At 47.5% G+C, this 27,490-nt stretch overlaps 1 protein-coding gene across 5 annotated transcripts in view; it reads left to right on the top strand.

Annotated features, from left to right (window-relative positions):
- Nucleotides 1-31: 31 nt before the first annotated feature.
- EVA1C (eva-1 homolog C) overlaps nt 32-27,490 on the top strand; it is a 69,566-nt gene continuing 42,107 nt past the window's right edge. For 2 of the 5 annotated variants that reach the window (XM_046002274.1, XM_046002278.1), the window contains exon 1: nt 40-513. In XM_046002274.1, the coding sequence (XP_045858230.1) occupies nt 354-513 (160 nt within the window). In that variant the 5' untranslated portion in view covers nt 40-353. Of the gene's footprint in view, nt 514-27,490 lie in introns of all 5 variants that reach the window. The other 3 variants (XM_046002277.1, XM_046002276.1, XM_046002275.1) reach the window with 3 other exon arrangements.

Genomic DNA, 27,490 nt, shown 5'->3' on the forward strand with positions numbered 1-27,490 from the left:
GGGCAGCTCGCCAGGGACCAGCCCCCGCAGCCGCCGGGCGCGCGAAGGCTGCACTTTCCCTTCGGCCCCCCTCGTTTCCTCCCGCGGGGAGGCAGCGGAGATTTCCTCTCGGGGAAACTACGCGGATCCTTCCCGGGGCTCCTCGCCCCGCCCCACTTCTCCGCCCCCTCCCCTTTGCTGGGGAGCCCGGGCTGGCCTGCGCTGGGAACAGGCTCTGGCAGCCTGAGCCGGGAGGTGGCGGGGGGCCGCGGAGCCGCAGGCCAACGACTCGCCCCGCCATGTGACGCTGCCCTCTGCCTAGGGACCCCCATCGCGCCCCGGGCCCGCGCCCCCGCTAGGTCGCGCGGGGCACCATGCTTCTGCCTGGACACGCGCGCCCGCCGCCCGCGCCGCAGCCCGCGCAGCATCCTGGACCCCGCAGGCAGGTAGAACCTCCCGGGCAGCTCCTCCGCCTCTTCTACTGCACTGTCCTGGTCTGTTCCAAAGAGATCGCAGCGCTCACGGACTTCTCTGGTAAGAAGCAACCTCCCTCGCCCTGCGCACCCCCGCGCCACAGTGCGCCCAGGTGAGCCCTCGGCTGGGGGCAGCCGCCCGAGGGGGCACAGCCGGGTTGGATTGACGTTGAGGCACGCTTATAGCCAGCTTTCTTGCCTGGTGTGAGCCTTTGACATAGAGGTGACCAAGAAAGGGTGGGTAACCTCTTGGGAGTTTCTCGCCCTGCTGTTTACCTCGTCAATTTCCCATCATCGGCTCCTGGCATCAGGGACCCGACTCTGACGGATAAGTGTCCTCTGGAGGCTCCTAAGCCCTGAGCCGCGCCCAGCGCTGTACATTACACGTGCTGGTCCGCGGAGCTGCGCTTCGTTTGCCACGCGCCTGGTCCGGGTGCGCCCCAGCCAGCCTCGCGGGTGCCCATGTATGGAGACTAGCCCGAGGGACGTCTGACCTGAAGTCTGCGCGGGCAGGCAGGGAGGGAAGCCGGCCGGCAGGTCCGTGTGCCAGATGAGCAGAAGTTCGCAGAACAGAGACTGGGGCGTGGGGGAGGGTCTTGACTTTACCGCCAAAAGGTACCAGCGCCCCCCTTCCCCCTCCAGTCCCAGTCTCCTTTACATAAAATAATGACTCCCTCCTCCCAGTAGACGGTGAGACTTTTCTTTGCGGAGGGAGACTCACACCAAAGCTCCCGCAGTTGATCTCAGTTTTGGGGTAGTAGGTGTGGCTCCACGAAGTGAGAGAAGTTTCTGGGTTGATGGAGGCTGGTGGGGCCACATTCTTGTTTTACGGCTGCACTTGCTTAACAGACCTGGGTCTCCCTCTGGTCAAGTTGGAGGCCTTCACCCTTTCCCAGCCCCTGTCCAGCCCAGGGGGCAGCTCTGAACCCCACTCTCCCCCTTCTCCAGGGATCTTCTGCCAAGTCTGAGCTTTTGCAGGCAGGGTCCTTTGCAATGGAATCATGGTAAATGGAGTCACTTCTCCCCCTGCTCTGCAGTAGACTGGTACGTGGCAGCGAACACTGGCAAACCAGGGGCTGAGCTGGGTTTCTAGTTTACTTACAGAGAATGTCATTGTTAGCTGAGAGCCCTTAGGTCAGAGGTTCTTTGCTTTGAATATTTAATATCAAGGCAGTGTTTCTACCTAGCAAAGGGAGCCAAGATATGCCTATTTGGCAGGCAAACTGCGATCCTTAAAATTGAGCACTGTGGGGTCAGAATGCTGCAGTAAATGTCCTAGGGAAATGCTTTTCAAGTGCTATTGACTTTTTTTTTTTCGTAACAGAACTTTCTTGGCTGTTAGAAAAGTTCCGTATTTGCTGATTTAAGCTATGGAAAGCAGTTCTGAATCTGCCACCCTCTACCTCTGAATATTGTGGAGAAAGCATTGAAACCTGACAAACCTTTTTTTTTTTTTTCGTGACATCACTGCAACTGAACAAATATTGCTTTAGGTAAATTGCGGTGTAACCATTAGATTGTTTTCACAGATTATAGACACTTGGAGTTTGTTTCTTTAGTGAAACAGTTGCAGTGTTTGCTGCCGTCTGTAGGTTACCACCCACGTTTGGAATTGTCTGTATGTAGCGACCGTTCTAGAAGGCGTGTTGAAGCTATCCAACAGGGATGCCACGTCCTAAGGGAAATGGATATTTTGATTCATGTTCTTCTAAATGACAGTAAACGATAAAAAGAGGTATTTCCTTCTGCTTTCGGTGTGAACCTGAATTCCAGGGTTTAAAACTCCCTGCGCCGCTGGGAAGTGGTGATTTGGCCAAGTGGTCCACAAGCAGCCTCCATTTTAACTCTGATCAGCCTTGCTCCTCAGGGATCTGAGGGCTAGGGAGAGAGTGTCAGGGAGCCTTTTTGGGAGAAGAAAGGAAAAAAAATTACATCCTCCCAAAGCACAGACACATTCAAGTTTAAATCTGGATGCTATATTGTGCGGCATAGGGGAAACATGAGAGAAGGGTCAGAGAGAAAGAGAGAGTCTTTCAAAGTTGATTGGTTGGACTCGAAACCTTTAAGGACCCCCTAACTCTGTAATATACAGCATTGAGAAAAATTCCCAAGCTCCAGAGGTGACCATCTGAGGGTTCATTCGACTGCTTTAGTCAAAGCGTGGATCCCATCATGTAATTCCAAAATCCCCTCCCCCACCCTGGGGGCCTCAAACCCTGATGCCCACCTTCCCGGGGACAGGTGATCCTGCTCTTTTTTATAAACTGGGAGTCATTAGAAACCAGAGGTCTGTAAGGAGATAGTGCCCCCCGTTTCCCCACAGAGCCTTACAAGAATTGCCCAGCGCTGGGGAGCAGCCTTCGACAATGCAGATAGTACTTTTTTCTCTAAACAAGGGAAACATCAAAAACTGAAGCTGGGGGGTGGGTGGGTGAGGGGGACTTGGGAGCCCTTTGCCCTGGGAAGAAGGGGATGGAGGAAGGATGGTGTTTCCACATGAAAAAAAAGTACCAGAATGTCAGGGGTCCCAGCCATTGTGTGTACAGTATAGGGCCTCCCACATTAACAGAGCAGAGTTTTGGAAAGTTACTTAAGCCTTTCTCTTCTTTGCAACTCTTCCTTGAGCCTTTTCCTGGGGCTGTCAGCTGGTGTAGTTTTCCTGGGTCATTGATTTTTTTTTTTTTCTTTGAGGATTCCAGCATCAGATCTCACTCTTAATAAGCCAGGGGCTGCATCGTGGCCTCCTCCTCCCCCTTCATGCTCGTGACTTGTGCTAATCACCTCCAAGCCTGCTGGGAAAAAGGCTTCCCAAACACCCCTTCCCTCTCATCCCTGGAGATACTGAGATGCTGCCAGCAGCCACTGGAAGGCTATCATCACTGCATTAAAAACATATCCCAGGAAGACAAGAACAGTTCATCCAAAACCAGTGCCTATGATCCTTAATCCCATACTCAAATACATTTGGCTTTCAAACGTTTTCCTCCTTGGGATGGAGTTCTGTTTTGTTGTTGTTGTTGTTGTTTTGTTTTTTTGTTTGTTTGTTTGTTTGTTTTACTTCATTCCCAAATCGGGGATTTGGCCAGAGAGGTCCGCATTGATCATTGATTTTTTTTTTTTTCCCAAACAGAAGTGTAATGTCAGTGTCATCATTGTTCAAAGAACAAGGCAGGGATGAGGGCTGAGAGGAGGGAGCGATGCCATCTTGGTTTCCGGCCATAGAAAGCAAAGGATCTTCCACATTTTGTCCTGCTTTGAAGAGCGATGTTCCAGTGTGTCTCTCAAACTTATTTGGCTGAGTTCGGTTTCTCGGGTCTTGTTCATTTTTGTTTTTTCTTGGTGATTTTTCTCCCCGTGTCTCTCTGCTGAAGGCCAGCAGCAGCATCTCTGGTCTCCTTGTGTACCCTCTTTCTTTCTTTTCTTTCTTCTCAAAGAAGTTCAGAGAGATTGATGGGCTTGTTGAGAAGGATGGAGAGGGATGGAGGGAGGGAAGGGCTGGAAAATTGTTCTAGTTCCCACTCGGAGTCCTGGAAAACTCTACACTTTTGACAGAGTAGGCTTGAGCCACACATTTGGTTTCACCCTGGAGCACATAATGGTGAATGTGGGAAGCAGAAGGGAAGGGAGATGAGACACAAGGCGAGCGGGGCAGCCTTTAAGGTCTTCCTTGTACCAAACCGTCCCCAGACCTTGAAGATGGAAGGGTTGTCTGGGCCGATCACCTGCTCCCTCCCCAAGCAAACCAGTAGCCCATGTTACCAGATCATTTGCAGCCCAGCACATAAACCCAATCCTAGCTCCTTATTTCACTGGCCAAGAATTTTGGAATGTAGAAAAATGGTAAGTCAATTGCTCTTGAAGCCTCAGGGGTGGGAACCAGGTCCTGATGGAAGGCACACAGTTGTTCACTTAGGAGAGAACGAACCTTCCCGTTCTGCTCAGATAAGCAGTGGCTCTCCGCCCTGGCAGCACAGGAGCATGGCTTCAGTCTGAACAATGTGGGGAGGCTCAAGCAGCACCCCAGGGCTTCTCGCATAACCAGTCTGCGGCTGGGGGAGCCAGGCACTGGCATCATTTTGAAAGCTCCCAGGCAACTCAGAACAGCCAGAGTTGAGAAGCACTGCTCTTGCGTTCAGAGGGCAGGACTACCTCCCACGTGCGTGGGTTCATTCAGGGGTGCGCAGGTGTGATTGGGTGTCCCTCCACCCCTCCCACAAGTCTCCCCACCAGGGAGACTGGGACTGTATTTTCCCAGCCACCCATTTGTCTCTGCACCCCAGCACGCACATACAGAGTTCAGCATTTGCTCGTGCCTTAGTCACATCGCCCTTTTATTCAGGGACTGTCTTTACTCGTCACAGATTTTATGGGATGAAAAGCCAGCTCATAACCAAAGAAAAACAAGCCCAATGTCTGAAGGGGTCGCCCAGCTGTCACAGGAGAAGAGAGATGAAGACAGGCGTCTGAAACTGCTAGTCCGTTTCCATGGGAAGTAACTGCATTTGGAAAGTGTTCTGTTGGCTCTTTCCGTAGCAGGGAAGAGGAGTCTGGGCTTGCGAGTGACTCCGTTATTGATGGCTCTGCTCTCCCAGGCACTTTATTGGAAAGGGCAGCCTAGCAGCAGTTTCGGGGAAGGGACAGAAAGGCAGGGAGTAAAAGTTAATTGAACACGGTGTTATCTGATTTCCAACTCATAGCCACCCCACGAAGTCAGCATTAGCCTCATTTCCAGATGAGGACCGAGCCCCAGAGGGGTTAGCTGACCTGCCCAAGACCACCCAGCTGGGATGCAGAGCAGGGGCAGACTCTGACATGAGCCTGGGGGGGGGGGCGGCTTGGTCTCTGCGGGTGGGGAGCAAGCCGGGGAGGGGGGAAGGTGTCACAATCTGCCTAAACTTTCTAGATGGTTCGTGGAGTGATGACAGCTGCATCAGTTGCCCACTGAGTAGACTGACCTTGCCCCATTCTGCCCGTCAGGACCTTTTCCACCCTGTCCATCCAAAGTGGCTGCACACAGGAGGCCATCCAGCAGATGTAGGAGGAAAATGTTAGAACTTCTGTTCATTCATACTGGTTCCTTTTCAATCTTAAAAAAAAAAAAAAGAGTTACATTTGGCTTAAAATTAACATAAAAATCCACAGCTGAACAGTACACGGTTTGTACATATATTGGAGATGTATTCCCAAAATGTTTCTGCTAATGGGGTTCATGATATTAAGAATTTGGAGGTCACTGGTCTTAGGCACCCTGTTGACATCTTTAAAATTCTTGAAAAGGCACCACTTTGGGAGTAATGTGCTCTCCTGTTACCTATCCCAGCTCCCTATCTTGCTGTCTATCCCAGCTCCACACCTGCTAGTAAAATTGAGAGGCAGGATTTGAACCAACTAACTGGTTTCCAAAATCCATACGCTTGTCATTTGAGCTAAGTAATGGACCTAGAAGCTAGAGGTGAGGGATCTCTGAAGTTTTATTATACAAGTCATTATTCTAATGAGCTGGTGTGTTTTTATCATTCTGGAAGGAAACAGCTTTTCTTAGTAATACAAATCCTGCAATCACCAAGATTTTAGTATTTGGTCACCAGGACTTAGAAGGACTATCTCAGAAGGGAAGAGTGGCTGACCAAGTGACTCTAGTCTGTTCTCTGAGTCTCTCCTCCTCTCTGGGGTCCCCTAATTCTGCAACCCATTAGCTGACCCCGATGTGTGCACCATCTCATTTGAGACTCTGGTCCAGCTGGGTGTGGCTTGCCTTAGCACAAGTGAGAGAAGTTGGTGAGTTGAAAATTCTATTAGTGTATCAAGCACATTACAGCACCATGTGCCAGGCACTGTTCTGAGAACTTTATGTTTATTATCTCATTTAATCCTTACCACCCGTGAAATGGATGCTATGATAATATATTGAAGAAAGGGAAGTGATGCAAAGGGAAGTGAAATAATTTAGGGAGACTTGAACCCAGGCAGCTCCTCTAATACAAAAACAAATACAGTGGTTTAAAGCCATGCCATTTCTGTAATATTTTTCCTAATCCACCAGACCCAAGTTTTTCCCAGAATATGTGGAAAATACCTATAAAGGTATTGTCCACACCACACCCTGTCTAAAGGTTTTACTATATAGTCCCAAGGAACTGAATACAGAATAAGATCTGTAATCCATTTCTGGAAATATGATAGAACTGGTAATTTAAATTATTTCTCCAACAAAACATCTAGAGCTGCTGAGTGAAATATAACAGACACACTTTAAATGCTTGAGTGACTATATATAGGGGATATACAGGGAACAAACATGAAGAGGGATCAGAGAACTGGAGAAGTTAGCTGGAACTGCCCCTGTGGTTACACTGGGACCTTCTGATCATCTTTACAACCAGGATTTAACAGGTGCATAAAGGCAAGAGATGTGGCATTAGACCAATGTAAAGTGAGAAACTGGAATAAAGATCTTCCTATAAAGCTGGGACCTGGAAGGGTTAAACATTCATTTAAAAAGTGGATGAGAAACAAATCAATTTTCTTGCAAAGAAAAATGGCAAGAAAACTTGTCTCAGCCTGGGCTAAGGTTTGGAGAGAAAATTAATCTCCCTCAAGAATATGTAATCACAAGCCTGCCTTTTCAAGAGTCTGGGTTTTAAGCTCACATTATCTTTACCAAGAAACCTCATTTGAGAATCTAACAAAATTGTCCAAGATTTGTTGTGCTTCTGGATACTTGGCAAAACACACACACACACACACACACACACATGCACGCACATCCTCCCTACATAAAGACATCATCACAAGCTCCAGAAGATTCCTACTGATGAAATATTGCTGATTATGAACACACAATCTGAAATTACATTCTCTGAGCAACAGTCAGCAGTAAAAAGAACAGAGTTCTTAATAAATAACAGAGGAAAACTAAAACAGAAGAACAAATAAAAGAGCAAGTCTAAAACATGACTTAGGAATGAAAGGCTATAAATATTTGAAACACAAGAAAATATATCTGTTAACTCTACTAATACTACTATACTAATGAAAATGTATTCATTGACATTAAAGCTTAATGGATAGATCATATATTGCTGATATTTCTCTGAATTTCTCTGAATAGAGAAACAATGAACTGGAACATAAAGCTGGGGAAATTATCTAGAATGCAGCAAAAAAAGGTGAAGACATAGAAAACGTGGAAACAAGTTTGCAAGACGTGGAGGATAGAATGAAGGTTCAACATACAGTGGATCAGTATTCCTGAGAGAGTGGCAATACTCAAAGTGATAATATCTTGGAATCTGTCTTTAAGAATTAATGAAAGATTCAGATTGAAGCATCCCAAGCAAGATAAATAAAAATAAATTTATACCTAGCATATTTAAACTATAAAATACTAATACAAAAGTGACAGTCTTGGAAAAAATCAGAGAGAGAGAGAGAGAGAGAAAGTCATCTATAAAGTCTTTGCAACAACAATAGTGAAATCCAGAAGCCAGTGAAATATATTTCCAGGTTCTGGAAAAACAAAACAGAACAGAACAACTTGTCAGAGCAGAACTATATACCCAGCTAAACTATCAAGACAGAGTGTAGAGATTATAAAACATATATTAAAAAAAAAGAGCATGAAATCAAGCTGTGTTTACCACTGATAAACACTTACTGAAAGAACTCCCAGGGGATGTACTTTGTGGAGAAGGACACTGAGTCTAGAAAGAAGGACTGAGTTATAAATAAAAGAAATGGTACAAAGGTTGGCACTTTACCTATATTCCTTGCTCTGTCTTCCTTCTTGGAGAGTGCCATCTTCTTTGCCTGGAGAGAGATTTCTCAAAGATATCTTGTCCTTTGGCAGCTAAAGCCAAGGGACAGATTTTTTACTCAATTGAGGTCTCCCACTGTCTTAGGACTTCCAGACTGAGGTACCCAAGCTTGGTCCCCAGGTGGCCATCAGTTCCACAGTGACTATACAACAGGAGTTTTCAAAGAACAGGAAATGTGCAAGTCTTTCCAGTACCAGAAGTACTGACACAGAGCTACCCTAAAGAGTCAGCCCCGTCCTGGGGAAGCTTCCTTGTCAATGGGTTCATGCACAGAGAGGAACAAATAGCTTGAAGGGTGAATGGTAGATTCGGCAGGTGGCATTCTCCAAATGGTACCCACACCACAGAACATGGAGCTGAGGATTTAGCAGTGTGCTCTCGAACCTACCAGACAATTCTGCCTGGGCATAAATTTTTCATTTCCATACCTGTATTTCTGGATACCTATACCACTTGCTCACTCAGGCTCCCCCCCCCAACTGAATTTCTCCTGGATTTATAAGCTAGGGAATGAAGTGATGTTTGGGGCTAGTTTTGACCTGAGGGCCAAGTTTTCCACACACAGAGAACCAGGCAACATTTAAATTCAAAACTCAGGCCACTGAATCTGAAATGTATGTTTGCAAACTGTCTGATTTCATGTCTGCCTCAGATGTCTCATGAATACAAATCGCCTCATTTGGGGTCGGAGGAGCAGGGAGAAGGAAACCTAAGAATGATCTCCAAAACAAATCTTTAATTCGGATGAGTATAATAGAATGTAATCCCGTTTCAAGTCTGTCAGCATTCCTTTGATGATTACAAATGAGTCCCTTTTCCCCTGCAACGTGGGGGAATAATCTGGATAAAATAACCCTTTTTGTCTGCCAGAGCCAGTGTGATGCATACTCGTGACAGCCTACAGAGCAGCGTTTCAGAGTCTGGGAAGAGCGCTGTGCCACCAAGTTCTTCCTTTCCTTCTTTGGACTCAGAAGATTTTTCTCTCTTTTTATGTGCACCAGCATCTGAAGTTCTCAGGTATAGAAATCATAAGTCATCATAGTGTCCTCTGGGACAGGAGAGATCTGGGTCCCCAGCCCTGTCCCCTCTGTCTGTTTGTTGGGAAGCAGGTGAAAATGAGAAGACACCATCTCATCGAGAAGACCAGCTTGTACAGCTTTTGAGAGAAACGCTTTAGGGAATACATACCATTTTATAGCCCCTTTTCTACTGGGAAAAAAAAAATGTACCTCAACCCCAGATCTGACTTACACACTTCTTTTTGCCAATTTGATAGTGACATTAAGGGGTATGTGTTTTTAAAAACTCCTTCCTCCATTCTCCAAGGCCTGAACCACACAACACACCTTCCACAGGTAGCAACGCCAAATGCTTTTTGGACAGGTGAGACAGAATGCAAAGACCGCCCCGTCTGCAGCCTCAGGATGAAAAGTGGTCTCGATGGCCCAGAGCTATAGGACCCACTGTGTGGAACTGGTCATGGCACGCTGTGGAGAATTCCACTGGGCAGGTCTTGAGTGATTGTTCGGCATCTTTAACTCCTGAAGTTCAAGTGCGGATGCCTCTCTCTGATTTACTTTTTTTTTTTTTTTTAAAGCTAGATGCCCAGGATTTTATTTCTCCATAATTCTGTCTGTCTATTTGTCTGTCTGTCTATCTATCCATCTATGCATCTATCTGTCTATCTATCTAGAAAGTGGTGGTGGTGGAGGGGGAAGGGGATGGAGGGAGAGGAAGAAAGAGAATCTTAAGAATCTTAAGAGGGAGAAAGAGAATCTTAAGTGCTGGACTCAATCTCAGGACCCTGGGATCATGACCTCAGCCGAAATCAAGTCAGATGCTTAGCAGACTGAGCCACCCCAGGTGCCCCCTCTCCAGAATTCTTTTTAAATAGTCATATTTAGCCTATAGCCATAAGTCGGTGCTTTGAGGTGATAAGCCTGCCGGTCTCAGACTTCTGTGTTTGTCTCTGGTTGGTCCAAGCCAAGCATGTTATTTGGGGTTGTCAACCTTGACCCCCAATGCCATCTGGTCCTTCTAGTAGTTGACTGTTTTTACCTGGTGAAAACTCAGCTTGCCCTAATGTTTCGTCTAAACCAGCAGCTCTCAGTCCAGGGAGATTTCATCCCCTCCCTCCCAGGGATACTTGGCAAAGTCTGGAGGAAATTTTATTCGCACAACTAGTGTGGTGCTACCTGTGTCTAGTGACGGGAGCCAGGGATATGACTTAACTTCCTAGGATGCTCAGACAGCTTCCACTATGAGGAATGATCCCGTCCTCACGCGGGACTTGAGGAACACGGGGCTACACCAGCTGGCATGTCCCCGTTTTATTTTCTACATGTTCAGAATCTGATAAATGTGGGGAAAATTCGTAGTCACTGAAGATGAGTCTGGAAATCCTAGAGACGGCTTCTTGGCACTCTTTTTCAAGGCCAGCTTGCCTCCTGTAGCCACCAAGAAGTGTCCAGTTCTTGAAAGCCAAAGAAATGGACATCCAGCCGCTGTGGGGGTCCTTCCCGAGGCCCGTGGCTCCCCACCCTACCGCTTTCCTCTAGGGAACTTGCCTGTGCCCCTGGCCCTTCTGCCCTCCTGATTTCCAGCTCACACATTGGCTATCGTTACTGTCAAATTAAATATCACTCGGGGGAGGTGTTCAGACTTGAAGTCGGTTGCTCACTAGCAGCACGAGGATGCATTTGCAACGCCTCTCAATTATTTCACAACTCAGTGAAGCAATCATGGGGGGCGGGGGGCACAGTCTGATTTGAATTTTTAAAAGAGAGAGTGAAAGTCGTGAAAACTGCTTTTCCTTGTCACCTCCCACTGCCTCATCGTCCTTTCCTCCTCCTCCCTGCTGCACCCTCTCTCCACCAGCGCTACCCTCATCCCACCCTCCACTGCCCACCGGGTTCAGAAGGCTCCTGGCACAGTCATACCCAAAGGATGTGTCTGTGAAACATTGTGTCCACGTCTCTGTGCTGCCTGTTGCAATGTGTTACGGCGTTCCAAGATGTTTCTAAGAGCTCTAATTGGGTGAGCAGTGTTATTCCAGAACAACACTGCTCAGTGCAGTGCTGAATGTCATACCCTTACCGGGGAGCACGTGAAGCCATGTGGACATGGGGCTGAGCGCCACGGTAGCGCCCACGGCGGGTAGGAGGAAAACCAGCAGATCCCTCTGAAATGACAACTGTCACTGCAGCTCAGAGGCCACCAGATCAAAGGTCACCCACTTTCAGACCTGACCCTCCCAGTCACTCCTCTTTCAGACAGGTTGGAACTCTAATGAAAATTCTTTCCTTCTGCCAAACAAGGAAGACGTGGTAGAGTTTCCGAAGGGGTGAACGGGACACCAGGAGGAAGGGGTGTGCTGTATTTGTACAGTTTGGTGACTCAGTACCTCTGAATCTCCAGGCATTTGAAGAGTTTTGTCCAAAAAAAAAAAAAAAAAAAAAAAAAAAAGGTCTATTGTGTAGCTGTTGGCACTGAAGAAAATAGCAGGCCTGTCAGAACTCTGTTTCGGATTTAATTTTAAAGTGGGTGATGTAAGAATGCCGTCCAACGGGACGGCTTTGCTCATTGCCCCCTTCTTGCCCGTGTGCTGTGATAGAACTAGCGTTTTTGAGAATCAGCTCACCTACGAAAATCAAAGCACCTCCCCTCGACACCCTTTTTATAAAAGGCATCATGTTCTGAAGCAAAGACTGGTATGTTTTTTTAAATGAATATGGCTTCTTGCAATGAAAGTAAAAGCATGTTTGTGTTTATATATACATAGACACACCTGTACATGCTTATATATGTGACGGATTTTGACTATCCACCTAACTCTTTATGGGTATATGTATATTTTTTTCAGAGTATCCTCTTACAGGATCTTACTTTTCTTTTTTTCAATATAATTTTTGAAATGTAGGTCTAGAGTCATTATTGATTTTCCCAAGTGCCTCATGCATTTGATATTTACTTCTGGGTATTGATGTTACAAAAATAAGCAGGAAGACGTTATTAGGAAAAAGCTCTTTCCTAGTTGTTTCCTTCCCAGGACACTAAACAATGAACAGTGATTTTTATAAAAAATACACATGTATTTTAATATAGAGTACATGTTTCATTCTCTCTGTCTCTGCCTTCTCTTGGCCATAGGGATCATATACTATACGTAAAAAAAAAAAAAAAAGAAAGAAAGAAAAGACAGAACCAAAGCATCGTATTCGGTCTCTAGATGCACCTGAACAATGAATAGGTTGTCATTTTCTGAGCTGGAAAAGTTTTCCCCAATGTTGTCAAGCGTTCCCATCCATGTTATGGGAATGACTTTATGTCCATATCAGTCACTTGGGTCCTATACCCACAACCGCCAGACCTCAGCAAAAAGTCTCTGTTTTTTTTCTTGCTGGTTTCCAGAAAAGTCCCTTAGGGACTTAGGGACCCAAAGAATCACTAAATTTAGGGGTTTTTCTTGTTTGTTTGTTTTCATTTTTAAACATGGAGACTTTATACACAACATGGCTTGTACCAGACTGAGTCCAGGATCAAATCCGACCATGGAGAAGAAGATCCATCTCTAGAAACAGAGGACAGATGCACCCCCTCAGCACTCCATGGCCCCAGGCCTGTTAGTGTGACGAAGTCTTGAGCAGAGGGAATGTCTTAATTAATTACTGCTGTCCATGTAGCTAAAACACACGCACACAGAAGCGAAGGGACTCTTATCCTTAGAAGGCATTCAGTCAGTGACATGCAAACCAAACCCAAATGGAAGGGTTCCCTGGAATCTTGTGGAACCTTCTGGAATGCAGACTTGAGTCTTCTCTGTACTATTTATCTTTAGCACCTACATCTTCTCTTTCTGTAGGAAGCTGAAGCATGAGCGGGCAAACACAAGATCCAATATATTAATAGAAAGCTTTACTTTAAGGATGTCAAATTAAAAAAAGAATGCCAGATGTTTGTGGTTCAGTCTCATAGATTGGGTTAAAATCACAGTGTTGAGTGTTAGGACGTAAATTGATATAATTATCAATGTGTTGCTCAAACCTCTGCAAGGAATGGGCATTACCTGACAATATCTGCACTTCGGTGGGCTGTGGGGCAAATCGGCTGCAATCACTGAAGCCTGAGAACCACAGGGAAAATTTTAGCAGTTCTCACACGGCTTTTGGGGTCCAGGGCTGACGCTATCACGTACCAAACCCTTCCTCCGTTAGACCATCGTATAATTCTACCAGGGCGACCCATTGCAAAGGACAACACAGAGACGTCAGAACAGAGCTGTACAAGACAAGTATGGTGCGATACCCACGTGTAATACTAAATATTCTAGTAGCTGCATTGGAAATAGTGAGAGAAAGAGGTGAAATGAATTTCCATAGTAAATTATTTTTAACCCAAAGTATCCATAGCATCATCATTCAACATTAGTAAATGTGTTAAAAAATTTTTTTCCTACAGATTTTCATGTATTTATTTGAGAGAGAGAGTGAGAGCACGCAAGAGCGGGCCCAAGCAGGGGGAGGGGCAGAGAGAGAGGGAGAAGCAGACTCCCTGCTGAACCGACCTAGCCGCTGACCTTGAGGCTCTGTCCCAGGACCCTGAGATCATGGCCTGAGCTGAAGGCAGATGCTTAACCGACGGAGCCACCCAGGCGCCCCAATACGTTCAAAATTATTAATGAGACGTTCACAGTTCTTTTTGGCTCCCAACCACTTGGAAATCTAGTGTGCCTATGACATAGTACATCTCAGTTCTGACCCACGATGTCTCAAGTGCTCGGGAGCCGTGTGTGGCGGGGGGTGCCATCCTGAGCATTGCAGTATCAGAAGGGAATGGGTGGAGAGCAGGGCAGAGGTTGAGATCTGGGACCAGGACAGAACCTCAGGCCTTTCTTAGCACCTTCTTCCCACAGAGCCTCAGTCAGGCCTGCCTCATGAAAGGGCCGGTGTCAGGTGCCAGTTGCCCTTTGGGAGCCCGGCCTCTCCCGCTTGCTCCCTGTCACTTAGTGGAGGACTAATGTCCTCTTGTCTCCTCCAGCACCTTTCCTGAGAACCTCTCAGACTCCAGTCCTCGTGAAGGGGGTGGGGAGCTGGCAGGGAGTCACAAAAACTGTGATCGAACCTGCCAGCAATACCAGAAGTCGGTCAACCCTCCTTACCCATTTCTTTTTCTGCCACCTGGATGTCACAAGGATTTGGGCCTGTCAACCTGGGTAAACCCACCTCAGGGCACTGGGGCCCAGGGAGGCGAGTGTCCTTGAATCATTTTGCCTCGAGGCAGCGGTTGGTCGGTCTCATCCAGAAGAGAGAGAACGCAGGTCGGGCACCAGTAAGGGACTGGCCAGGATGCTTCCCAGCTTATTAGGGGCAGGACCAAGACTGGACCCAGGACCACCCTGCTCTGATTTTGAGTCACCGTGTTGCTCCCAGGATCAGCTCTCACGGCACGCAGAGCTGAGGGGGTTCAGAAGAACCCCAGCTCAGAGCACACACACACCCTTTGACAATACCGCAGGCTCTTTGTCATTCCTCTGGGCTGCTAGTGTCACCTTGGGGGAGCTTTTCGGGTGTACTGATGTCTGGAGCTTTGCCCCAGGTTGAGCGAATGCGCATCTCTGGGCTGGAATCAATATTTTTTATATTTTTCATCAATATTTTTAAATCTCCTGAGATGTCTCTGATGTATAGCCAAGGCTGAGACCAGTGGGGAAGCACTGCACACTTTTTAATCCGTGTGTTTATTAAATGTCAATTCCTTATTATTATTTTTCCAGACACAGAACATTTGCAAGAATGGGACAGAGCCTTCCTTTACACTCTTCACTCAGATCCCCCAGATGTTGCCATTTCATCACAGTTGCTTTTTTCCTTTCTATGTCACAAGCAAGATGTCCTTTACTCCTAAACCCTTCTGTGTGTCCCACAGGAGCAGGGACTTACCTAACCGAGAACAGAGATCAAAATCAGGAGATTAACCCAACGAAATACTGTTTTCTAATCTACAGACTCATTCGGGTTTCACTGGCTGTCCCCATTAATGTACTTTAGAGCAAAAGAAAATCCCAGCTCACTGCTCTTTTCAGCTGTTACATCTCTTTAGTGTCCTTGTGACCTGGGAACAGTCCTTCAGTCTTAATCTATCCTGATGCTAACATTTGTGAAGATTCCAAGACAGTTCCGTTATAGGATGTCCTGAGTTTGGATCCGTCTGATGTTTCTTCTTGGTTTTATTCTCACGCATTTGTGCAGGACCATCACTGCTGTGACCTTGTGCTCTCAGGGCATCACACAGGGAGGAATGTGGTGTCCCGTCACTCATGACTCTGGAGTGAGCTTTGATGTCCGGTGGAGGCGGGCGTGGCCCTCTTGTAGATTACACATGCCGGTGTCAGCCATACGCACTCGGGTTCCTGGATCCTTTTCGTGGGCAGTGTGTCTAGCAAAGCTGTGGGGGTCTTCAATGCAGGATAAGCAGGTCTTAGAGCAGGAGAAGGGGAAGATGGAAAGGTTTTGGAACCTGGAGCTTTGCCAAGGGGAAGGGCTCTAGAGAAGGCGGTGTGACTCCTGGCCTTGGGATGAGGAGACAGGACAGCATGGGGTTGGGGGGGTTGGATTAGGGAGGGAGGCACAGAGGAGAGACTGCTTGCCCCTGGCTTTGCCGAGAGCCGCCCTGCTGCCCCACCGATGACTTCCACGATTCCCTTCCCCCGCTCACTCGCTTTCTAAGCTTTGACTCACCTCCCGGCTCCATCCTTTGGGGTTGATGACTTCGAGATTCACCCCAGAAATACCTTCTGGGAAGGTGAAACCCAGCTTGACACTTCCAATGACTCACTCTGTTTACTACCTGTGGCTTATCTCGAGATCAGATGCAAGGACTCTCACCGCTTCAAAGAACATCAGCGCTGCTGCTTGAGTCCGTTAGTAGACATGCTTCATTTGGCTGCTGGCTCACAAGACCTTTTTACCACCCAGATTACACCTATTACTTATTTAAATAAATTATCAAAATCTGGTTTTCCTTCTATGCACGTGTAGGGAACAGTGTATCGCCTGAAGTCAAGAGGGGCTGGTGTTTATTTCTGTCCACCTATGTCCCTGTCCTCCTGTGGGCTCCTGGGCAGCTCTGGGAGAGCCAGGACAGTGAATGACCTTCCCTCTCTGCTTTGTTGTGAGCGTTTCTGCCCAGGGTTGTCTTTGGCTCATTACCAGAATGTGTCGTTCCTTTTTCTTTGTTCCCCCTCCTTGCTTCACATATTTACCTTCCCCTGGGCAGCTGGGTGCTGCTCGAGAGACGTCATGTTGTCATGGAGATCGTGGCCACAACACGTGTGGGTTCCCCAAACTCAAGCTGTCCTTCATTGGTTTCCTCCTTGTAACTTTGAACGGAACAAGAATGAATGGAAGTAATTATAGTAAAGGAGAATGTTTGTGTAGAGTTGACTCTGGGGAGAGCACTTAGGGGTTGAATCATGCCCTCTCGCCCCTGCCACTGGGAAGATGTGTCCAAGTCCTAACCCTGCTACCTCAGAACGGGACCTCCCTGGTAGAGAGTCTTTGTGGAAGTAATGGAGTTAAGACAAGGTTATTGGGGTGGGGGGGGGCAGCAAACTAATATGATCGGTGTCCTTGGAAAGAGGAAATCCGGAGGCAGAGACACGGGTAAGGGGAATCCCATGTGAAGGTTACAGTGATGCCCCCACCGGTGGAGGAAGGACCGGAAGCTGGGAGCACCTCCTGAGCACGTCTCATAAGCGATCACTTCTGGGGTCACTGCTCATGACCCTCCTTGTTGTATACGTGCCCTCCTGATGCCAGGAGAGACTGGGCACTTTGCTCACGGCCACTCGAGCTAACAGAACCCCACTTGGGTCAACTCTCTAATATCTGCCCCTTCCCCACAGCCCCCTTGCGCCTTTCCCTTCCTTCTGTGGCCCTTTCTGTCAGACTCCTTTCTGGAGCCTTCTTTGTTGCCCCACCTCTCGAATTCTTGAATGTCTGCATGCCCCCCGCCCACCCCTCCACCACCGGCCCCTGCCCACGGTTCTTCAACCAGCCATTACCCGTGGCGTCAGCCACCACCTCCAGGGACCCTCCAGGAGTGTCTGCTCCGGAGCCCTCCGCCGGATGCCCACAGGTGCTGCGGAAGAGACCCGCAGAGCCTGCGTTCCAGAGCTGAATTTCCCTGATGGACGTACCACCAGTTCCAAACCTGGAGTCATCGCCGCGTCTTCCCTGTCCCTCATGCCACATCTGCCCTCCCCCTCCGCCGGGCTCTGCGCCCCTTGTCACCTGCCCCCACTCAATCTAAGACCAAAATCACTGTCATTTCAGTCTGGATAAGCTGCATAATTGGCAGGGCCTGGTGCGAAATGATCGTGGGGGCCTCTTGCTCAGAAATCAGGGGGAATGTGTTACAGGCACTGAGACAGGAAGTCTTCTCCTTCCTTCTGCCGTCTCTCTCCTAACTTGTCATGGTGTTTGTATTTGCTCTCCATGCCGTCCTGAGTAGAGAAAATGAGCATTTGAAGTTATTAGCGTGGATTTCACTGTTTGTCTTCATGTGGGGTGATGCCAATTTTTTTAAAAGGTTTATTTGTTTCTTTTTAGAGAGACAGCTGGGTAGAGAGGGGTAGAGGGAGAGAGGTCATCTCCAGCCGACTCTGCACTGAGCGTGCAGCCCGATATGGGGCTCGATCTTACAACCCTGAGATCAAGATCTGAGCTGAAATCAAGAGTCAGACACTCAACCATCTGAGCCCCCCAGGTGCCCCAGGTGATGCCAGTTTTAATTGCAAATATAGGAGCATTGAGCGTGTCTATGGGATTACAGAAATGACCCAACTCCTACCCTGCTCATGCACTGTACACTCGTGACCACCCTCTACCTTTGTCTTATGGATGCAGGAGGAAGGACTGAAAGATCCCCCCGCTTTCCCGTCCCTTCCCTGTCCTCGTTTCCAGCACAGGCGGTGGGCTCACACAGGGAGTAACACAAGGAAGGACGGATGTGAAGGAGCTCCCTGGCCCTTCCTCATTCTCCCAGCGCTGTTGCCTCGTTCATGGTTCAAAGCCAATTCTGATTCTCGCCGATGCTGTGGTGGCTCCCTGCTTGCCGTCCGTATCTCTGTTTACCGTCCTAGGTGGAGCATGCCTTTCTGATGCTCCCCTTGGGTCTTCCTGGGTGCATCGCCATTGTGGGTCCACCAGAATTCTATGCTCAGGGCATTTATTTCAGTCACCACGAGAACGAGGCACAAAGGCACGGTGGCAGCTCATAGTGTGGGTGCCTCCTCTGCCCACACACGTGCCCCATTGCCCTACGATGCTTCACTTACAAAACACAAGTCCAAGGTTAAATTATGAAGAATTTCAAGCTGATGATAGTGGAGTGTTAAACCAAGTGCGGGGCCCTTCTGAGCGTGGGGCTGTATGCAAGGCTCGGGTCGTGCAGCCGTGATGTTGACTCTGGTCTCAGCTGTTCTCACCCCATCCCCAAGACTTGCATTAATGCTCCCCGGCAGGATTGCGACCACCCTCATTTCATCATGGGTCTCTCCAGTCCTTCTAGCTCAGACTTGGAGAAGGATTTCTCTGAACTGTGGATCTGACCAGCACCACTCCTCTGCATCCGAGTCCGCAGTAGCTCCCGTCTGCCTTTAGGTGGAAGTTCAGACTCATTAGCAAGGCACCGCTTCCTTCTCCAGCCTTTGCCCTTGACCTCATACCCTGCACGCTGGTCGGCTGTGCAGAGCGTCTCCACAAGCCCTCTGAGCCTTCGCACATCTGCCCCTGGTGCGCGAGGCTTATGTTCACGTGGTTGGTTCCTGCTCTCTCCGTATGTGTCGCCTCCCACTTGGAAGCCTTCGGTCACCTGCTGGTTTCATTGCCCCCCTTTCTGCCCCCGGTGTTAAAACACTCCCCGTGCTTCCTCTACCCCAGCATTAAGCATAATATTACAACAAAGCGTAGAGGGAGAAGAGGTGCGCGGTTCTTCCTCCCTTCAGAGTCCCGGATTCAGGGTTAGTGGGGAGTCCCTTGAACCCGGAGCAGAGATTCCGGACCAGGAGTTGGAGTGGAGCCTTGTTCTGGCCCCATCACCAGCTGGCTGTGCCACCTCTTTGCCCAGCCAGAAGAGAAACACTTCCCCGGCATCTCTGAGAGTCGGTATCGGGGTCCTAAGAGCCAGGAGATGACAAGGATTTTTTTATTAAAGGTTTTTATAAAAACAGCAGGAATGAATATAATTATATTCTTTTAGCAATCAAAGACAAAGTCCTGCCACATTGAGATATACTCTGAAGGCAATCCCAGAGAGTGATTCTGCAAGTTTGAATTATACATGAACAGTAACCACTGGGGAGGCTAGCAATCACATGGATAGACAAATTCTACTCTGTCTCGTGTATAAGATTGATTCATTTATTTGTGTGTGTGAGAGAGAGAGAGAGCGTGCAAAAGCAGGAGGAGGGGCAGGAAGAGGGAGAAGGAGACTCCCCACTGAACAAGGAACCCGAAGCGGGACTCGATCCCAGGACCCTGGGATCATGACCTGAGCTGAAGGCAGATGTTTAATGGACTGAGCCACCCAGGTGCCCCAGGACACTTGTGTGTGTGTGTGTTTTTTAAAAGATTTTGTTCAGTTATTTGACAGACAGAGATCACAAGCAGGCAGAGAGGCAGGCAGAGAGAGAGAGGAGGAATCAGGCTCCCTGCTGAACAGAGAGCCCGATGCGGGGCTTGATCCCAGGACCCTAAGAGCATGACCTGAGCCAAAGGCAGAGGCTCTAACCCACTGAGCCACCCAGGCGCCCCAGGACACTTGTGTTTGATAAGAGAACGAAACCCAGAAGGCAAAGTGTCACTCGTGCCTCCTCAGCTGGGATGGTGCCTGTTGCTGACAAAAATATTTTAAGCTGGGGAAGCCCTGCAACTGTTATTCTGGGAGTTACAAGTAAATGTTAGTGTGCAGGAGAATTTGCAAATATGGAATCTGTGAATAATGAGGATCGGCTGCCTATACCACAGACCAGAGTCAGATTTCTCTTCAACCTAACCATCCAGAAGTGGGCTAGGAGCCAACAACTAGGGAAGGACTCTGGGGGTGGGTAGAGAAAAAAGGGGCTCAAAAGTGAGAGGCGTCATCATTCAGCAGGTGCCTAAATGATTGTATACAAAATTAGGTAACAGATTGAGAAGAGCATACCAAGAAGAGGACAGTCAGAAAAAAAAAATGTATGCAAAGGAGGGAGACAGAGAGTGAATAAACAGCTCCTGGCAGAATTAAGGAAGCGTGTGGTGACGCCTGAGCCTGCTGGGGAAGTTTTAAACCCGCCCTGGGGCGGGGGCGTGGGAGGGGGAGCGTGCCAGGGACTCAATTAAGGATAAATACCAAGAGTAAGGCCAGGCGAGCCCAATTACTGTGTGGGCGCCTGTATTTGTTTACAGTTGTCCAGCCTCCCCTGCGTCTGTGAAACACAAAGGGAGAAATATTGTTACCTCCCCTAATTCTAAGGTGAAAGGAGGGGGAAGCCAAACGACCCATCTGAGATCCTCCACTGGTCCATCCAGGAGGCTGTAAGGGACAGAGGGGTCACCCAGCCTGTTCCCAAACGCAGCGTCTGAGATATGCTGTTTACGTTTGTTTCAACTTTTAGAAACTTGCCTGCTCTGGTTTTGTTCCAGGGAACCAAACGCATTCCGCCACAAGTACAGCAAACCTGTTTTGCCCCTACATCTAATCGTTACAACCTTCCAAATAGCTTTCTGAGGTTGACGTGCTACTCACCAAACACCATCACTTCTAAGGTGTAAGGGGGGAAAAAGTTTCATGATTACGAGCAGTGAAATCACTCTATAATTTTCCAATTAACTGAATGAAGCCCAAAATGCATGCCCTCGAGTCTTCTTTTCGCCCTTGAACGGATCCCATATCCCTTGATCATCCTACACATTTCGGCAGTGGGTGGACGGGGGTAGACAATCTGAAGTTGAAAGGCTCTTTACCCCGGCGGCAGGGAGGCAGCACCTGTCCGCCCCCACGGCGGCCATGGGCTGGGTTGTGCGGGGCGTTCTGGTTGGTCAGCTTCCCTGAGTATTTCTGAGAGCCTTTTGTTGCCCCTGGGGATAGAGCCTCTAATTTGGCCAATTCAGAGCAGGAAAGATCAAGTGTAGATTTCTTATCTGAGTTTCAAGTGCTGGTTAAAGAGTTGCATTAAGTTATCAAATGCACTGCGGTCCCCAGCCTTAATCAGCAAGGGGCTCTGTCGTTTGGGGGTTCCTCTGCACCCCAAAGAAAAGGAAAACTATTCCGGTTAGGTGCTTGAGGCCAATGGGGGTTGATCCCGTTACCTTCACACTAATCTAATCCAGATGGTCGCTCACTGGATAACTCTCTGGGTTTTGTTCCTGGTTACTAAACAAGGTGTTCCTTTTTGTGGGATGTGAAACCTTTAGTGAAGAGCAGGAAGGAGCTCCTACCAGACCTGTTCAAAATAAAATAGTGAATGTAATCATAAGATTGTAATTCAAGTCCCACACAGCATGCTTGGAGTCATTTTTAATCAGTTGATTCATACCCTTCACTGTATATATGTATATAAATATGTATGTGTATTATTGTCTATATATGTGATATGTGTGCATACATGTATATATAATATAATATATTACTGTGTTGTAAACTCAAGAGTAAGTTCTCCAGGGATCACTCCATCATGGCCATGGAAATTACATTTGGGAAGGCATATGAAATTAAAGGGTTTATTATACTCACGGGTCTTCCAGGAGAGGGGCATGGCGGCCCCACAGGGAGCCATATGGGAGCAGTGCCCAGGGAGCAGCTCAACCAAGCAGGTGGGGAGCCGAGAGAGAGAGGACGTGTAGGCAAGTGCCTTTATTGGGAGTGAGTTGGAGTACACAAGCAAAGCCATGAGGCTTTTATTGGTGTGTTTGAATGTGACTAGGTCATGGTCGGAGAGCCCAAGAAGTGGAACTAGTAATAGGGGCCAGCCTTATGTCCCTGATCACTGCTCATGGTCTGTTTGTGGGATGTTGAGGCATCAGGAAAATAGAAACCTTAAGATGTGTAAGTACCGGGTGAAGCCGGTTGCTGTCAGCATTCGTCAGAACCTGCTACTCACTCATTCCCTTCTGTGTCCTTCTCTTGCTCTGCTGGTCTTCCTCACTCTCTCCCACATTGAAAACAGCTATTCCCTGCCCTCCTACTCTGTGTCCGATTCTTTCCAGGTGCTAGGCACAGAGAATAAATAAAACAAAATCCCTCTTACATTCAAAAAGTTGGCGGGGGGAGCCGACAACAGGTCTCTATGTGGTGAAATACAGCAGAAGCTGGGGTGATGGGGGAGAAGGTGGGCTGTCTTTCAGAGCAGCTGGGGAAGGCCTGTCTCATAAGGTTACATTTGAACAAAGGACAGGATGTAAGGAGGGAGGGCAAAAGCAGATATTTGGAAGAAGATGGTTTCAGGCGAATAGAGCAGCCAAAACAAAATCCTGAGGTGGGAGTGTGGGTGGCATCGTTCAGAAACAAGGGGACCACAGCGGCCATAGCCAAGGGGAGAATGGTAGGAGATGAGGTCGTGTAGGGAGAAGGGACCCAAATCATAAAAGGACTTGAAGTTTTTGTTTGAGTGAGTTGGAAAGTCATACAGTGAATGGACATGTGTAGACAGATGCTAAACCACCCAGTAACAGGGATCTGAAATCCATACACATGAATTTATACATGAGCATCAACACAGAAAAATCCACTTAAAAATATGTGTATATATGTAGAAAGAGAAAACAAGGAGGTATTAGGAGAGAAAATAACAAGATGGAAGATACTTGGGTAAGTGACTCCTAGAAACTAGCATTGGAAACAAGAACTCCAAGTCCCAGGGCAATGGGAAAGTCTCCGTGTACGTGGAAGCTGGTGACCTGGTGCCATGTGGCTCTCCTGTAAGACACAGGATGAGAGACAGGGAACATTGTCAATTTCCTCAACAAAAGTGTGCAGTCAGCTTCCAGGTTTAATTTTTTCCCATATCTGATTAGAAATTTGAGAACATTTTAATCAATACAATTTGAGATTCCTCTAAATGCTCTTGGAACAATAGCAAACATGGGAAGTTTGTAGGTTCGATGTTTTTGAAAATAGTACTTTTGTTGGCTTTAAGAAAACCGAGCAGTTTTGTTCTCAAAGAGAATCACTCACTTTGTTGAGAAAAAAATGGTCAGAGACTGGATTTCAAGAATTTGTAGGCTGAGAAATGGCTTATCAGAAGCCAGCAAATTTACCCAAATTGGCACTTAGCTGGTCCTTTTCAGGGATCGTTGCACTCATTTCTGCCAAAAATGCTTCCACAGCACCCTGAAACCTGAGGACCAGTAATTGATGGCATGAGCACCCCCCCATCACGGAGTTGAGTTCCTCCTTGGGGGCAATTTTATAGAATATGAAAGCAAACACTTTCTACTCTTTTACCAGATGTCTTTGTCCCAAGACCAAACCAAGACCAAACAAAGGTGGATTTGGAGTACTCCCTGTCCTTGGCTTCTTTGGGGCTCTCTCTTCCAGAGACTGGACTGTCTGTCTCTTTTTCTTCTGGTACACGCACACTCTCCTCTGGGAAGAGAAATGACATGTTGACCACCATATAAAGTGCCCGACTTATGCTGTCTCTCATCACTTGGGCATCAACCCTCTAAAGTATGCATAAGTCTCTGGTTTTAGAGCTGAGGTCTAAAGAGGTTCGACTCAACATCCTCAAGGAAGCATCTGATGTGAGCAGGTTCAGAGCCTGAATTTCCCTTGTCGTAGCCTGTGGCCACCACCTCTGTGCTTTGGAGCTTCTGATCCAGGTCCAGCACTCTCTGGAGTGGAGAACACACACCACCCCGTGTGTGCACGGTCCCACAGCCTTTCCCACACCCATCAATATATAGAAACAGGTATATTGCCTGTCTGGGAGCATTCCATCCAAGCCCACTAGTCTCTTCTTTCCACTTTTGCTAATGCAGTTTTTAAAAGTCAGTGGCATTGTGGAACGTGATGACTAATTAATGAGACCTCTAGTCCCTTTTAACTTGTTAGTAATTTAACTCACTTTAATTGTAGCAAGGTCTTAACTCAGATGACTTCCCGGAAGAGAACTGGAGGCCACGTGGAAGGGTGTCAACAATACACATCACAAGCCAATGAGGTGTGTTTGGTGAAAGTTTTTGGTACTTCTCAAAGTCCTGCCAGCTTTCTACTTAACGCAATACTGATTGGGAAAATGCTGGAGTATTAGACCAGGTAGACTAGCTGCTGAAATAAACAACTCCCAAATCTTAGGGGACTAACAAAATAAGGATTAGTTCTTACTCATGCTGTGATCCAGTGTAATTGGACAAAGGGGAAGGCTATGCTCCATGCAGTCATTCAGGGGCCCGATGCCTTCCATCTTGTGCCTCCCCCATCTTTTCTGGGTTCTCAGGGCTGTCCTTGTCCCTTCTCTCTTCCATATGTGACAGCAGATGGGGAGAGAGGGAGTAGAGGTCACACGATCTCAAGGGCCAGATCTGAAAGTGACACACATCACTTCCGCCGCCTTTCCATTGGCCAGAACTTTCCACTGGCCCACACGATGGTAAGCGGGAGTGGGAAATATGCCCCTCCCCCGTGCTCAGGGGAAAGTATCTGGTCCCTACCCCATCTAGACCCTCAGTTCACCTTCTGTCCTCCTCTTTTCTGTTTTGGGACCAGGATCTAAGCTCATCACTTAAGTTCAGAGAGCTACCTTTGGAGGTCCCTAGCATTTGTGATTCCCCCTCAAATACCTAAGACACACGCTGATGGCTCTTGTTGTCTTCATAATTAACCTCCAGGTTCAACTTTCCTGTGCTAAACTTGGGCCTGGAGAAGTGACTTAAAGTGACTTCCCTTTTTGATCTTAACGCTCTTGGGTGTGTGGTGCCCAGTCATGAGCCCTTCATCCATTGTGGGGCCTTTCCTGCACTCTTAGAGACTGACTCATTGCCCTAGAGCCTTGTGGACTGCCCCCTTGCTCCTGCTTTTGCCAATTCTCTAAACACACTCACAAACACAAAAGAAAAAAAAAACTTTTCCGGAAAAGAACTTCAAACATGTAGAAACACCTTTGAATACTTGTGAATAAAAGGGTGTAGTCTCTTATCTAAAGCCTTAATGGATTGGAGGGTTCTGCTCTATTAAGTAAGTGGAGGAGGGTAGCAGGGCCAGCAGAATTGAATTCTACCCTCTTCCCAGAAGGAAGATGGGGAAATTGGCCTTTTGTGATTAGGGGACTTTAGCAACTGATGTTCTTGTATCCTGTGCTTAGAGTGACTCAACATCAGCCCCTGGGAAACCTGGACTCTTGAGGAGGGGCTCTGACTTCAGAAAGGAAAGGAGGAAGAATTTGCAGCTTCTTTGGCCTGTTCTAAATCTTAGTAATATTGTAAACCTTAATTATTTTTTAAAGGTTTTGTTTTTAAGTAATCTTTACACCTAATGTGGGGCTTGGGCTTTGAGCCCTGAGATCAAGAATCTCATGTTCCACTGACCGAGCCAGCCAGGTGTCCCATAAACCTTAATTATTTTGAAAAATGAGAGAGAGAGAAGAAGAAGAAGAGAGGAAGAGGAAGAAAGGAAGGGAAGGAGGGAAGAAGGAAGGGAAGGAAGAAGGGAGGGAGAAAAGGAGGAAAGGAGGAAGGAAGGAAGGAAGGAAGGAAGGAAGGAAATAAGGAAATTTTTCCTTTCCCCTCAAGCAGAGCAGTGACATTTCTGGACCATGAGGGTAGCTACTGGGCTATGTACTTGTCTCTGAATTGATCGTCTTTCCATCACTGTTCAGAGCAGACAAGGCTGGTGGGGAATGCAGTGTGATTTGCAAGCCACCAAAGAGTTCTGTGTAAATTTGTGTTCTTCAGGGTTGATAGTACAATAATCTCAGCTGGTGCTGTGGGTTATGGCTGATGAAAATGCTGGGCCGTTATATCATCTGATCCTCACCATAAAACACAGACACCGATGCTGAGAGGGGATGGCACAGTCACACACCTTAATCCCACTATGAGCCCTGTGCTTGGGCATCTCATCCTCTGCTCCCTGCTCCTTCTCCCTGTCCCCCAACACTGCAGGATGATTCTGAAACTATATGGGATTCTGAAGTGCCGTCTGAAATCATGCAACTTAAACGCAGCTGTCAGCACTGACTGTGGTAATATGAAACTCTGTTTCCTTAAGAGTGATGTGCTTGGGGACGCCTCGGTGGTGCAGTCCGTTAAGCACCTCACAGGTGGTTTTTGGCTCAGGTTGTGATCTCAGGGTCATGAACTCAGGGTCATAAGATAGAGCTCCACATCAGGATCCATGCTCAGTGTGGAGTCTGCTTGGGATTCTCTCCCTCCCTCTCCCTCTTCCCCTCCCACTGTGCTCTCTTTCAAATAAATAAATCTTAAAGAAAGAATGATGTGTTTAACAATAACACTCAGATGATTCATGCAAAAGAATAAGAAGGGAGGGCTGGTCAATTATGAGTGAGGGAATCTACCTCCCGTTTTTGATGTTAGACAGCTGCTGTACGCATTGGTGTATCTGAAGTCCTACAGGGAAAGAACTGCATTTGCCTTGTTTTAACCCATACACCCCAAGCTCATTTTGCTATAACACCTCCTTTCTCCCCTGCATAATGTTTCTTCCTCTCATAGAACACTTTGGACACATCCATGATTCCTTGAAAATCAGTCATTTACATTCTGGTCATTCTCAAGCCACTAGAATATTTCTGGGTAAATGGGTTTTCCTTGTAAAGGTGATGGGGATGAGAATCTTAAGAGCGACTTCCCGTCGTCTTTCTGAAGACAGAGGAGAGCTCCTTTCACTCTTAGGGACTCCTTCCACATGAAATATCCATCTACATTTTAAAAAAGGAAAACATAAAAGCCTTTATCTAAACTATTCTAAGATCTGCCCAATCCAACCAGGCCTTTCAAGATGATCTTTGAGGAAAGTTCTAGCCATGGCCATTGCTGTGGGAACCTCTGCTGGTACACAGAGTGGGGATTCATCAGAAGAGGATCTTGGAATTAAACATAAGTTTCACCTTGGCCCCTCAACCATGTGAAGCTAACAAGGATCCACAGAAGGAAGGAAGGAAGGGAGGAAGGAAGGAAGGAAGGAAGGAAGGAAATATATTTTTTAAAGGGATCCACAGAGCAT

Source organism: Meles meles, chromosome 4 (genome assembly GCF_922984935.1).
Source record: "Meles meles chromosome 4, mMelMel3.1 paternal haplotype, whole genome shotgun sequence".
In the NCBI taxonomy this organism is placed as follows: domain Eukaryota; kingdom Metazoa; phylum Chordata; class Mammalia; order Carnivora; family Mustelidae; genus Meles; species Meles meles.